Below are 14560 nucleotides of genomic sequence, written 5' to 3' on the forward strand. Positions count from 1 at the left end.
GCTGTGCCGCTGAGCTCCCGGCCGCTGCTGAGCAGCCGCTGTGTCACCGCAGGAAATCGGAATAGACCCGGGGCAGCCGTGCGCTTTGATTTAAGCACTTGTGTAAGCTTAGCCTTCAAGAACGAAGTAAAGGTGCGTGCTCCGGCACCGTGTGCAGTCGAAAGGTTTTGATTGTCTTTTATGTATTGCAGGTGAAATGGTTTTCATACGTTGAACTCCAGCTTGGATTGCCTCACTGCTGCACGTTGAGAACTTTGTAAAAAGCAGGAAGTCAAGATGAAGAGCAGGGTGACACAAGTAAATGTAAGTGTTCTTAAACCTAAATTGTAGGATTTGACCACTCCCATGTTACTGGTACCTAAGTTTGTAGCTGATATTATGTTAAATAAAATTTTCTGAATGCAAAGTGAGTAACACTTGTAGCTGTCAAGAGCTTACAAGTTTACAAGATAAATACTACTAGGAGTCAGTAAATTACAGCTGTTTCTAGCTCCTGTTGTCTTAACAATGAAAGTCCTGAATGTTATTAGCATATAACGTTACAATAATTGGTCAAAATTTCCTGAATGATGATGGCTCAAAAACAAATGTAAGCATGTAGAGGAATGGAGAAAGATTATGAAACATTTAACAGCGAACTTAAAAGATACAGAGACACAATAATTAGCAGTTAATTTGACAACTGTATGTGATACTGTGCATGTTAAAGCTTTTGCTTTTAAAAGCTATGTGGCCCATTCCTGAGTGGATGGGAGTGATTTTTTGGGAATGCAAGAAGAAAAAATTGAGAAGTGCTGTATTTGTAAAGTAGCTCACGTTTGAGACACGTTGGCAGAGCAATATTGTTATGATACACTGCCTCAGATCTGTGGTATTTCTATGCCTGTTTGGAGCTGGGCCCTGCATAGGCTTCTTCACTCTTTTAGATCCAGCTTTTCTGACTTAAGTGGCTTTTAGTGGGGATGCTTGAGGGGTGGTTTAATACCTTCTCCTATTTTCCCAATCTGGTAGTGCTCCCTCATCTGTCAAAATAAGCCAGTTAGCAAAAGCACACTGTTTGGACACTCTCGGTTAATCATTTTGATGAAAATGGACAAGGAAGGGAACTAGCTTGTGGCAGAAATCCTGTCACAAAGAGCTGAGGGTGACAAGTTCTTGAGCAAACATAGCTGCTTTTGCAAGGAGACATAATAGGTGGCAAACACAGAAACAGCCATAATATTGTTTTATTTCTGTGAACACTTGTCTTTTTGGTTCTGCCTGGGCAGAGACAGATGATAAAGAACCCATGAGAATGGATCATCCTAAAAAGACCCACTACCTTCTTCCCATCTGCTAGATAGGATTTAAATACAGTAACTCTTCTGTGTTATTCAAAGATTTTTATTACTGCTTGCTTGGAAGCTTAGGATACAGACTGGCATTATATTACTGAGCTGGGGAAAAAAACCAACTTAAGTACTTTTCTTGGCCTTGAATGAATTCAGTGATCTGTGGTGTAATGAGTATTGAAAGGGTAAGAAAACCTTGGTGAATATGTGAATTTCTTGTACTATCTCTGCTGTCAAAGATAATGTGGCTCTAAAATTAAACAGTCAGGTGGATGTAACTTTCATAGTGAGGCATGCTCCCAGTGGACAGTGCAATGCCCTTGGTTCGTATCGTTGTCTTAATGCAGGCAAGAGAATGCTGGGTGTTTGAAGTGCACCCTTAGAAAGGCAATATTCTAGGGTGTGTTATAGTGGCCTCAAAAATAAAATTATTTATTTGCATGTATACACTCCCCCCAGTTAAGTTTTTGAAGATAACAGTCTGCCCTGCTCTTTATGGAGGAGGTGTCATTATATTCTAGTCACCCAGAGTTTTAACTGCTTCTTTAGTGGTTCTTCAGAACTGGTGTGCCAGCATGTTGGTGGAGAGGGTGCCACTTCCGTGAATGAGCTGAGGGTTGCTGCTGGGAGTTCCATCAAGGTGCATAAGGAAATACTTGTGATGAGTTTCTGCATCAAGTGAGGTGCTCCCTATTTCACAGTTAATCACTGTGTGACAACATGAGATCATGGTTCTGAAAAATCATAAGTATTTTAAAGGAAGAGATGACCCTTGCAATGAAAGTACTGAGGTTACAAATGCTGCTGTTTGGCTCTACCAAAGTTGTTTAGAACCATCTTAATGAATATCTTTCTATGTTTGTTGTAGATGCTGTCACGTTCTGATTTTTGTATGACTCCATACTTCTATATGTCCTGGTTCAGCCCATGGAATTTGGTGTGAACTATTTAAGTGTGTATCACTTAAACAATCCTGCAAATCTGCCAAGTAGAACAGTGCAGCTTAGATGTTTATAATGTATGCAGCTAGGAATGACTCATGAGGAAATAAATTGTGGTTAGTAAAAAGGGGGAACATAAGGAAAAATTAATAAAGGGGACTTCTAGGAGAGAGGAAAGACACTCTTTAAACAAGAAGTGGTGGAATTGTGTTCATGGTATTGCATGTGATACAACAAAGTGGAATAGCATCAGGAAGCAGGAAAGGCAGGTCAGTGGTGCATCTACTCTCATCTTCAGCAGCAATTAACAGCAGATGCCTTGAAAAGTTTAGTATTAGGGTAACTGTAAAAGTACTTGCTGACATACACTCCCTCTCTCTACCTGTTTGCAGCTTCCCGAGCCCGATAAAGTTTTTTGGTAGTCTGTGCAGATTTTTCTTCAGTGTTTGTTCAGTGCCTTGAACCTGAATAGGCATTTTGCATCTCCAGCATCCTGTAGCAGGATGTCCAGCTGCTTAACTGTTTGTTCCTAGAGAACCAGCTCTCCTTGTCATACCTGACTGCCATTAGCTTTATTTGATGGCCCTCCATGTAAAGGAGTGGGAACTGAAGGCATGGTGTGCTTTGATCTGAAGATGGGTGCTCACAGTCATGTTGGGGCTTGATTTTTTTTCTTTCTTTCCTTAAAGCATGGTTCCAGTCACGAAAGGAAGGAAAACTATGGTTCCCGACATGAAAGTTTGTCTCCAGAGGACAGGTAGAATGAATGATTTTTATATCCTTCAATTTGGTATAATTACCTCACATAATGAGTTAGAGAAGTTAAAAAAATCATCAGGTTGTGTTTGTTTTTATATATTACCATAACTAAGTGGTAAAATCCAAGTGTAGATTTAATAAAATACTTGAATGTCAGTATAACAGTAATTAAATTGATTTATTACTAAAACTCCACACTTAGTTAAATTATCATGAGACTTGAAAGTGGAAATTACATGCCAGCTTTTTGCACAAAGTCACATATTGCTGATACCACAATTATCATTTTTGTGCAAGACTGCTTTGTGCTGTACAGGCCAAAGTAGATGGAACCAAATGAATACATGTGTTCCAAGGAATGCAAGCTGCTGAATTTACCTTTGGTGTTTGATATTATTGCTAATTATTTAATTTTAAATTCTAGGAGCTTTCTTTTACAGTCAAGCTTCTTTGATTTTTCATAATTTTTTCCTGACAACAAATTATTGTTAAAGTAGACCCTTTTGTTGGAGTGACATATTTTGAAACTCATATTGCAGAATTAAAACACTTCTGCATTGTAAGTTTATATTGCAAGTAAATATTAATACCATTGCTTTTCTCAGCCTCTTACTAAGAATTTTTGTGTCTTGGGTTGCAAATAGGGATATGGAGCGTGATAGGTCTCGGTCTCCATCTCCCAGGAAGAGGAGATACTCTGATGACAGCAGATATGATGAGGAATATTCAAGACGGGAATACTATGATGATAGAACTTCAGATGGAAGGTATGAAGCCCTTTCTTAAGCAGTAATAAAATACTTATTTTAAAGAATAAAATGTGAAACTTTCCATGTCCACTTGGGTGTTTAGTGGGTGTTTTTTTTTCTTTTTAGAAGGATGGAAAGGGGGAGAGATAGACATGAGAGATGGGAGGACAGAGAATATGATCGAAGGAAGCAGAGAAGGTACTCCTCACCTGACCGTAGGAGTCCAGAGAGGTCGACAGGCCAGAGCTCACTTGCTCATGATGAGACTGCCTCAAAGAAGAAGAAAGAAGAAGTGGATCCAATCCTCACTCGCACAGGTGGTGCATATATTCCACCTGCCAAGCTCAGGATGATGCAGGAGCAAATCACTGATAAAAATAGGTGAGTTCAAAGTTACATACTAGTGGTTTTGCTGCAAGCAAAACAGTTATGGTGTTTAGAGAATTTTGGGAAAAATGGGATCCATTAAGGGTTGTGATCATTGTTTTGAAGGTATATTTTTATCAGAAGAGAGATAAGAGAATCAGATTAAAACTGTGCCTGCTTCTGCTGCAAAGTGTAAATGATAAGGTAGGATATAGAATGTAGCTAGGAATTTTTTGGAACATCTTAGAAAACAGAACATACTGGGTTATACCATATCTGCAGAGAATTACACTTTGGTTTATCATATTGGTTCAGTGATTTTTCTAGTGGTTGAATGTATAATTGTGAACAAGTCTTCACATTTCTGTAGTGAATATTTTTTATCTATTTTACTGATTAAATGAAAATGTGAATGTATGCTATATATATGAAAATTTAGTGCAACTTCAGATTTATACATTGATAATTTTTGATGCTTTGTGATAGCTTGGCATATCAGAGGATGAGTTGGGAAGCCTTGAAGAAGTCAATCAATGGTCTTGTCAATAAAGTGAATGTATCTAATATAGAAAACATCATTCATGAGCTCCTTCAGGAGAATATTGTTCGGGGAAGGTAAGTCTTAGTATTATAAAATAATTATTTTGCTTTTCTGGTAACATATGCGCTGTTCATGTGTACACTATTGTGTGTGCTATGTGTAGTGTACAGGTGTTAGTCAGATTTTAGTATTAACCTTAGGCCATATTGTCCTATTCAGAATGTTCCCTTCCTTGGGAAAGGGTTTGTATGTTGGGTGGAATAAAACAGTGCAGCAGATGGTGTATATTTCCTTTTCTTAAGGTTTGCCCGTGCATTTTACTTGAATGACTTGTAGTTTGCAGGTGCCACTGTCTATCTACTTTTTATAGTGCTGGATTTTTTTTTTTTTCCTGGGACAAATAATATTTGTGGCCAAGATTTAGCAAAACAAGCTTTACTACAGTTACCTGTCAGAGTTGTTTATTGTTGTAGTGTAGAGAAAAGACCATTATGCTATTGGAGCTTGGTAGATCCAGAAATAATTCCATTACATTTCAAACAGATAGCAACACTTTTTCTGTCACAGATTTATTTGAGGAGGAATGCATTACTTTTTGTGGATGTTATACCAGATGGAAAGATCAGAATCATGCAGCTAGCATAAAAATAAGAGAATTAAGTAAATTAAATAAAATAGAGAGTGTGCAAATAATTCCTGAATGTGTTTTCTGTTAAGTAATAGTAATAATGCAGTTATTATTAAGTTTATTAAGTAAAAGTTATAATGAAGTTTCAGACTTTTGTAGGGCTGCTTTTTACTTGCCTGCATTTCATGTCCTTGAAATTTAATTTTCGTACTAGCAATTAATTTAAAAATGAGCTTATTGAATATTTTTAGAATATACTTGTCTGTGAAAGTTTTTGTGTGTGGTTTATAAATGTCAAAATAATGTAGATGGGAAATGACACCATTTTCCTCCTTCTTACAGTTAGTTCTGTACTTCCAAACTTGCTCAAAGGTACATAGAAAAGTAAGGAGATGAACTTTTATCTGTCAGGTCCTTTCCTGAGGTTTTAAGTAGAGGATAAAAAACGGCTGAAACAAACCAGTTCTGGTTTGTAAGCAAGAAGTAACTAATTTCAAAATGGGAATATTCTGGTTCTGTGCACTAGTATGAAATGAGTTCTATTCCGTTTGTCAATGCCAAAGTAAGTAGGAATAAAGTCCCTATGTACTATGTATTTAGTACTCTGTAGGAGGGTTTTTTTAGGATTTCAGTAGACAACAAGGAAGATAGATGTGGATATCAGTGTGTACTTTGAAGATTCGCATTTGGAGGTTTGTTTTGTTTTTATCCTCACCCACATGTATTCGAGTAACACAGCAAAAGTCAAATTCTGTGTGCTCCTAAGTATTACAAAAAGCAAAATTGAGAGGGGGGGAAGCAAGTCACAGATTCTTTTCAGACTTTCTTGATAATAAATGTGAAAGAGATCATTTAAACAATAAAAGAACTATTATCTCATGAGTCCTTTGTTTACATTTATTTAGGCTCTAAGTAGTATTTTGCAATCAGACTAAGTTCAGATTAAAAAAGAAATAATTTCAGGATACAAGATGGGTTTTTGCATGCTTAGCATTTTTAAGTGTAGTTCTAATATGAACAATATTTAGTGAAAGATATTGTAACAGTTTAAGAACTTTTCAGTTTAGACAGATTTGTGCAACATATTTTGCAAAATTCCATTTGTGGCATGATAAATCAGCGGTTTGAAAATGATCATCTGGTTTCTTCCAGCTATTCCAACTGCTCAACACTATTTTGTGTGGTAAGTACTGAATAAAAACATTACATGCTTTATTACCAGAAAAGTCTTTAAAACTTACATGTCTTTACAGGGGATTGCTGTCTAGATCCATTTTGCAAGCTCAGAGTGCCTCTCCGATTTTTACTCATGTTTATGCAGCTCTTGTGGCAATTATCAATTCAAAGTTTCCAAATATTGGTGAATTGATCCTCAAGAGGCTGATACTGAATTTTCGCAAAGGATATCGCAGAAATGACAAGGTATGTAAAATGTGAAGAAGCAACGTGCTGAAATGTGGAATTCTGCTTTGTAACTGTGTCAGGTGTGTTCAAAGGAGCACAGCCAAGACATAGGTCAAGACCAGTTTCTGGGACATTTAGTAGTATTAGAGTATCATGAAAAATGATACTCCAATACTACTACAGTGACAGCCTATTCTGAATGGGTACTGTGATAGTTTGGGTTTTTTTTTGTTTTGGTCAGAGGTGTTTAATCTTAATTGTCTGTTTTTGAAAGTGGACAGGGCTAATTGTGAACAGCTACCAGTATCCCAAAATAGTTTCATGACTCTAATTTGATTGTGAGATATGCAAATCTATTGTATGAGTTACAAATTTTTTCTTCCCTATGTTAAAATTTCCTGGTTTATTTCTTTTGCAGCAACTCTGTCTAACATCTTCAAAATTTGTTGCACATTTGATGAATCAGAATGTGGTATGTTACTTTGTTTCTACTCAATCCAAACTGTATATGGCTACATTTTAGTTTTAACAGCAGTACACTAAGTGAAGATGCTCTGTCTGTTCTGAAGGTTGCTGAAAGATAATCTGATTGTGGTGCCTGCTTTAAGTTGATAGAATCTCTTTAGAAAATATATTGGTAATTGCTTATGCAGTTATCATCACTTATTCCACTTATGCTCCAGACCTTCCCCAGATTTCATATGTATGTTTGGGCTGGTATTCGGGCATGTCTTGATGCAAAGCAAGGATCATTTGAGGCTGTGTCCCACAGATCTTAAACAGTTTTCTTGCAAGATGTCTGTTAGCAGAACTAGACTTAGTTGTATCTGAATCAAATTTTTATCCAGCTCTATGCCACTTGCTTATGTGTTAGAAATCAGGATGCTCTGATTTAAATAATGACAAGAAGCAGTGTTTCAGGAATCTATCAGGAATATTCAGCATTTTGGTAAAGAGGAAACTAATCTGAGATGTGCTATTTACTTACATGCATGGCCCTGGAAGATCTGATTTAATTATGGATACAATGCACTTAGAACTAGGTTCTGTAATGCAAGTGCTGGTTTATTTTCTTCTTGGCAATGCATTCTATTATTTTCTTAGTGGCAAAATATTTTTTATTGCTTGCTTGTTCGCTTCAATAGCACAGTCACATTCACTACAAAATTGGTGTAAATACTGGTGGTGAAACTGGATTTGAAATTTTGACTTCCTCTTAATCAGCTTTGCCCCACTACTGCTGCCTTGTGTGTGTGATTAACCTACTGTTTTGTGGCATCCTCAAAGGCTGGACAGGTCTGTCCAGTAAATCACTGTGATGATAGTGTAACATTGTGCATTCTGATTCTTTGCTGATACTCTTTCCACAGGCTCATGAGGTTTTATGTTTGGAAATGCTCACTTTGCTTCTTGAAAGGCCTACTGATGACAGTATTGAAGTAGCAATTGGATTTATTAAAGAGAGTGGGCTCAAATTAACAGAAGTTTCTCCTAGAGGTATTAATGGTAAGTACAGTTAGCCAAAACCTATCTTGGCATTTGTATTAGTAAGTACCTTTCATATTTACATTTCTCTCTTTTCCAAAGCAATCTTTGATCGCCTTCGACACATTCTGCATGAATCTAAAATCGATATGCGTGTTCAGTACATGATAGAAGTCATGTTTGCTGTACGAAAGGATGGCTTCAAGGATCATCCAATCATTCCAGAGGGATTAGATCTAGTGGAAGAGGAGGATCAGTTTACTCATATGTTGCCATTGGAAGATGACTACAACCCAGAGGATGTTCTTAGTAAGTTAGAAATGGAAGACAATTCCTTAATTGTATTCCCCAAGAAAATAAAGTCAAGATTAAATATTAATAGTTTTTCTTCAATTTGTGTTTTAAATAAAGATTCTCTTTTATTCTAAAGATGTTTTCAAGATGGATCCAAACTTTATGGAAAATGAGGAGAAATACAAAATGCTGAAGAAAGGTAGGAATATCTGTGTGTATACACAACAGTTACCTATGGCATTTGCTTATTCAGCTGTTGCTGCCAACGTTTACTTAACAGTGGGTGATATTTCTGTCCTGTGTAGCTGTCATTCAGTTCATAGACCTTTCCTTTGTGTTGCTGCTACTCAGTGTTGTTTCTCCAACTATGTTTCCATTCAGTTATGATATACCTGCTTTTTGGCCTCTTCCACATTCTGCACCTGAGACATCCTTTCACTCTTCAGGTGTTGGATCAGGGGTTTTTTTGTAATGAAAGTACTGTGGTCTGTATTCCATTAATCTGGGATACTGCTCTTTCAGAAATTCTTGACGAAGGTGACACTGAATCTGAAGGAAATCAAGAAGCTGGAAGTAGTGAGGAAGAGGAAGAAGATGATGAAGAGGAGGATGAAGATGGTAAGTGTATGACTGGCATCTTACAAGCAATCAATTGACTGTAGATGAAAAAGGAAAGAAAAGCTTAACTTCTTAGATGGTTTGCAAAGCTGAGATGTTCAAATGTTAAGGAAAGTTTTCCTCTTCAATTATTCTCAGATCTAAGTGTTTACTAGCAACTAGTATAAAAGTAATGGTCTGGAAGGAAGCATTCAGCACATGCAGAAAAGGAAAAGCAACTTTGCCACATTTTTCTTGACAGCATCAGTTTGCAGTCACCTGCAAACATGAGACATGAAAAAGAGCAAAATGAAAACACTTGCTTAAACTTTTTCATGCTCTATCATATTTTTAAGTCACTTCCAAAATTAGAATGGATTTTATTACAGCTGTATCTACATCCTCCATATCTCCCTTCAGTACAGCCCTCTTTCTTGATCGGTAGTGGAGACAAGGCTTACTCATTTTTAAAGAATGTATTCAACTCCCAGGAGAAAAAGGTTGATGGATAAGCATAACTGAGATTTTTGTGCAGACTGAGTAATTGAAAAGCCAGTCAAGTATTGTTCTTGTGGAATACCAGGAATGGATTTCCTTATTAGTTTGGTGAGTATTTCACAGAAGAGCCAAGCTCCTAGGCTGATGAAAAGTATGAGCATTCACATAATTTTTCGTTTTCAGGTAAGGTAATGGACCAGTTTATACTGAGTGTTGTCATGCAGCACTTACAGGATGGCCAGGGCATCAGACCCAGCCAGCATGGGTTTACGAGGGGTAGGTCTGCCTGACCAGCCTGATCTCCTTTTATCACCAGGTGACTTGCCTGGTGGATGCGGGAAAGGCTGTGGATGTTGTCTATTTGGAGTTCAGCAAGGCCTTTGACACTGTCTCCCACAGCATACTCCTGGAAAAGCTGGTAGCCCCCAGCTTGGACAGGTGCACTCTTTGCTGGGTCAGGAACTGGCTGGATGGTCAGGCCCAGAGAGTGATGCTGAATGGTGCTGCATCCAGCTGGCAGTCACCAGCGGTGTCCTTCAGGGGTCTGTACTGGGACCAGTTCTGTTCAGTATTTTTATTGATGACATGGATGAGGGTATTGAGTCCTTCATTAGTAAATTTGCAGATGACACTAAGCTGGGAGCTTGTGTCGATCTATTGGAAGGAAGGAGGGCTCTGCAGAGAGACTTGGATTGATTGGATGGGTGGGCAGAGTCCAACAGGATGAAGTTTAGTAAGTCTAAGTGCCGAGTTCTGCATTTTGGCCACAAAAATCCCCAACTACTTTACAAGCTGGGGATGGTGTGGCTGGACAGCGTCCGGGCAGAAAGGGACCTGGGGGTGCTGGTCAACAGCCGACCAAATATGAGCCAGCAGTGTGCCTTGGTGGCCAAGAAGGCCAGTAGCATCCTGGCCTGCATTAGGAACTGTGTGGCCAGCAGGAGCAGGGAGGTCATTCTTTCCCTGTACTCGGCACTGGTAAGGCCACATCTTGATTGCTGTGTCCAGTTCTGGGCCCCCCAGTTTAGGAAGGACGTTGAGATGCTTGAGCATGTCCAGAGGAGGGCAGCAAGGTTCGTGAGGGGCTTGGAACACAAGCCCTGTGAGGAACGACTGAGGGAACTAGGGTTGTTTAGCCTGGAGAAAAGGAGACTCAGAGGTGACCTTATCACTCTCTACAACCCCTGAAAGGAGGTTGTAGACAGGCGGGGGTTGGTCTCTTCTACCAGGCAGCAACTGACAGAACAAGAGGATGCTGTCTCAAACTATGTCAGGGAAGGTATAGGTTGGATATTAGGAAAAAGTTTTTCACAGAAGGAATAATAAAGTACTGGAATGGTCTACCCGGGGAGGTGGTAGAGTCACCATCTCTGGATGTGTTTAAAAAAAGACTGGACATGGCACTTGGTGCCATAGTCTAGTTGAGGTGTCAGGACATGGGTTGGACTCGAAGATCTTGGAGGACTCTTCCAACCTCGTGATTCTGTGATTATTTACGATTTTACCGAACTTCAAAAGACTGAAGGAATAGTGAATATTTTAGAAATGACAGTGTTCCCAGAATGGTTTGGTTCAGAATGGATTTTTCTATGCTTGCTCCAGGACTTTGCAGAATGCTCTAATGTAGATCCTACACGTAACAGGAACTAAGAATTACCTGTTCGAATCAGAGATGCCACATAAAGCATAGTATAGCTGAATTATGCAGAAAATAGATTACTAGTAATGTTGACAAGAAATGTTAAACCTAGAGGTTGCAGTGACTAAGAAACTTAGTCTTTAAAAGAATTGCCCTTTTAAAACTGTCTCTAAATGTTTACCTTTGTTACAGATGAAGCAAATACTGATTTTTATATTTTTTCCTTATCTATAAAAATAAACATAAAAAAATACATAAACCTGCAAACAGGCCTAAGTACTTGTAGAAAAATAATGTGCTACAGACTCAGTAAATGGTAAATAGAGCTGTCCTAAAAAATTACTACATGTGTCTTCCTTAATGTTTTGCTCTTTACGAACCCATGTTTTTCTTTTCCAGGTCAGAAAGTTACTGTCCATGACAAAACAGAAATTAACCTGGTCTCTTTCCGTCGTACAATTTATCTTGCTATTCAGTCAAGGTAAATATAAATTATACACCTATGAGAGTAGTTCTTTTGAAATCAGTGAACTGTAATTCTCTTTCTTTTAAAGTTCTTTGTTAATGTGTAATTTTAAAAAAAAGAAGTAGGGAAGTGTTCTTTATGGACCCTGACCTGACTGTGTAAAGCAGACTGTTTTCCCAAATTCTCATTCTAAGATGAATCTTGTTTGTTTCAAAATGTTTGGGTAGTGGACTGGGACTACTGCTGTAATGAGAATTTTCTGAGTGAACAGAAAGTTGGTGATCTTCAGATTTTACAGCATCTTGAGAATTCATGAAAAAAATTTGAGACTGCACTTAGTACAGTCCATCTCCACATCTGAGATGGAGTTCTGCAGTGTGGTTCTCCTTAGGCCTGTTGCCATCTTCATTGTTTGGAAAATAAGTATGCAGATACCAGCCCTGAAGTACAGTCTTGTGGTCGTCTTGGGAATGAACTGCCCTTGCAGTACGTGGCACGAATACTCCAAACCTGCTGGATGTAGCTCCTGTGTCACCAGGGTGAGAGGAGGGATTTATCCCTTGCGGCCCATAATGCTCTGCAGGTCCGATCCTGCATGAGGAGTGCAATAATAATTTGTGGTGTTGATCATTAGACACAGGAATTAATACCATACTGAGGGGTATCAAAGGCTTTCACATTGCTCAAAGTTACTGTTAAATACTTTCTTGCCACACTCGAATTTCATCTTGTACTTGAGGGGCAAGATGTACCCAGTGGTAGCTAAAGGCTTTCAGAACAGGAGTGCCAGGAGGAGACTGTGGTATAATACTGCTTTTGGAGCTTGTGTGTAGTGCTTGTGTTTCAGTGAGTTTCAAAATATGCAAAACAAGCTCCCACTTTTCTGCTTTTTAAGTTTTATAAGATGACTTAATAGTAATAACGACTAGAATCATCTTGGTTTTAGATTGCCTGCAAATGTAATCACTTTGGATTAATTTTCAGATAGAAACTCATGAAATACAAAATATTTATTAAAAAAACTCACAACAACAATAAAATATCAGCAAATCAAACAGCTGAGATACTTTACTTCAAAACAGTTGAGATTTCAGCACCAATGATCAATCTTTATAATAGAGTTCTGGAATGTTTTTAGCATAGCATATATTGCACTGATAATAAGTATCTTTTCTGTTCAGCTTAGACTTTGAAGAATGTGCTCACAAACTGCTGAAGATGGACTTCCCTGAAAGTCAGACTGTAAGCCTTTATTCTTACTCTATTTGTTACTGACATTATTAAGACACAATACTGTGGTAATACCTAAAAGCCTTGCTTATGTTCCACAACCTAGTTTGCATAGCAAGCAGGTGAATGAGAGTCATTCCTTACAGCTATTGTTCCTCAAAATTAATTTCACAACCTTTAGAGCAAATAGACTGACACGTTTCATAAACAATTTGTCTTATCACGTGCTCCTTTCTGTCAAGCAACACAAATGTTTGCTCACAGCCTGTTTAAAAAGGTCTTTTGTTTGGACTGGTGAAACTTCTATCCTATGACAAGAGTGCAGCAGCATGGCAATCATTCTCAGAGTTCTGTCTCTGAAAGAACTCGGGCTTGAAGGTAATATTTGCAGGCAGCTGTAGGCTTTATCAGTAGGGCTTGAAATTTAGCACAGTGTTAAGGGTGTGTGGTTTTGGTGCTTTCACAGTCTTTGAATAACAGTGTATTGAATTAAAGCAGTTTTAAGTATGATTGCTTTACTGTAATTTTGGAGATCATAAGACCAAAGCTCTTTTGTCCTCAGACTCTGTAAGACCAATGCAATTGCTGTGTTTCCAAGAATGTAAACTGTTCTTCATCCAATACTTCTATTCAATACTGGTATACTTCTATTCAGTACTGGTAGAATGTAAATACCCATCTAATTTTCCAAGCAGCTTTTCAGTCAGCTGTAAGCTGTCATCATGGGCGAGCTCTTGACTTCTTGTGGCTTTAATTATCCGTTTTATTTGAAACTGTGTGCGTGATCAGTAACTTTAGTATAATACTAACTAGTAAGGGGATACCTGGACTGCACTTAGGTGTTCTTTGAGAACTTGTTTACCTAACGTTTTTTCAATTCTTGTACTATTTTGTTTCTAAGCCATTTGCATGGAAGTAAGCGAAGAATTGAGATTGTGTATTTTTTATCTAGTTCTCTAATTCTGTGCATGAAATGCAATATTAAGCATGTATCAGATTAAAATTCTCAGTGAAGTATACATAACCTGAAGAATTCTAAAGAGAAAAAAAAAAATGTTTCCCAGCAAATCAATTCAGGTATAAAGAATAGAGCAAATAATCTAGAATATCTGTACTAGAGCATACAACAGTTATAATACGTAACACTTCTTGCTTGTTGGATAACTGCACATAGAACTACTTAACTCTTGGGATTCAATACCATGGCAGTCTCTGTCAGCTTCTAACTTCTGTGGGCAAAAGCTGCTCAGAAAAAATAGATTTCACAAGGGAAGGGAAAAAAAACCCCAACAATTAGTATCAAGCTACAATTCAATACTAGGAGTAGGAATTATTACAATTCAAGGTTCAAAACTGTTGTAAAACTGCATCCTCTTACCACATGAGGCTGCTTCTTTGCGCTGATTTTTTTTCCCTTCAGAATCATAATTACTCTTCACCTCATTTAATCAAAGATATGAGAGCTTTGACTTGCTTATTGTATAGAATTAACCTCCTTTATGGGGACAAAAATTGAAAAAAAAAAAGTGCTTCCTGATCAGTGTGAGAGCAGAAAGAACAAGCAGATGTAGGCAGTAAAATTACTCAGGGATTTCTAGGACTCGAGTCTGTACGTGTGGATAAAAAAACCTG

General features: G+C 38.0%; 1 protein-coding gene across 2 annotated transcripts in view; it reads left to right on the plus strand.

Annotated features, from left to right (window-relative positions):
- Positions 1–6: 6 nt before the first annotated feature.
- The window catches only part of CWC22 (CWC22 homolog, spliceosome-associated protein), a 32105-nt gene continuing 17551 nt past the window's right edge, over positions 7–14560 (plus strand). For both annotated transcript variants that reach the window (XM_008634715.2, XM_017735786.1), the window contains exons 1-14: positions 7–102; positions 192–303; positions 2962–3029; positions 3676–3798; positions 3907–4161; positions 4633–4761; positions 6569–6737; positions 7138–7191; positions 8090–8225; positions 8307–8513; positions 8635–8697; positions 9021–9116; positions 11632–11713; positions 12880–12940. In XM_008634715.2, coding sequence (XP_008632937.1) covers positions 277–303; positions 2962–3029; positions 3676–3798; positions 3907–4161; positions 4633–4761; positions 6569–6737; positions 7138–7191; positions 8090–8225; positions 8307–8513; positions 8635–8697; positions 9021–9116; positions 11632–11713; positions 12880–12940 — 1470 coding nt within the window. In that variant the 5' untranslated portion in view covers positions 7–102; positions 192–276. The remainder of the gene's footprint in view (positions 103–191; positions 304–2961; positions 3030–3675; positions 3799–3906; positions 4162–4632; positions 4762–6568; positions 6738–7137; positions 7192–8089; positions 8226–8306; positions 8514–8634; positions 8698–9020; positions 9117–11631; positions 11714–12879; positions 12941–14560) is intronic.

This window comes from Corvus brachyrhynchos, unplaced genomic scaffold (genome assembly GCF_000691975.1).
Source record: "Corvus brachyrhynchos isolate BGI_N302 unplaced genomic scaffold, ASM69197v1 scaffold255, whole genome shotgun sequence".
Lineage (NCBI taxonomy): Eukaryota > Metazoa > Chordata > Aves > Passeriformes > Corvidae > Corvus > Corvus brachyrhynchos.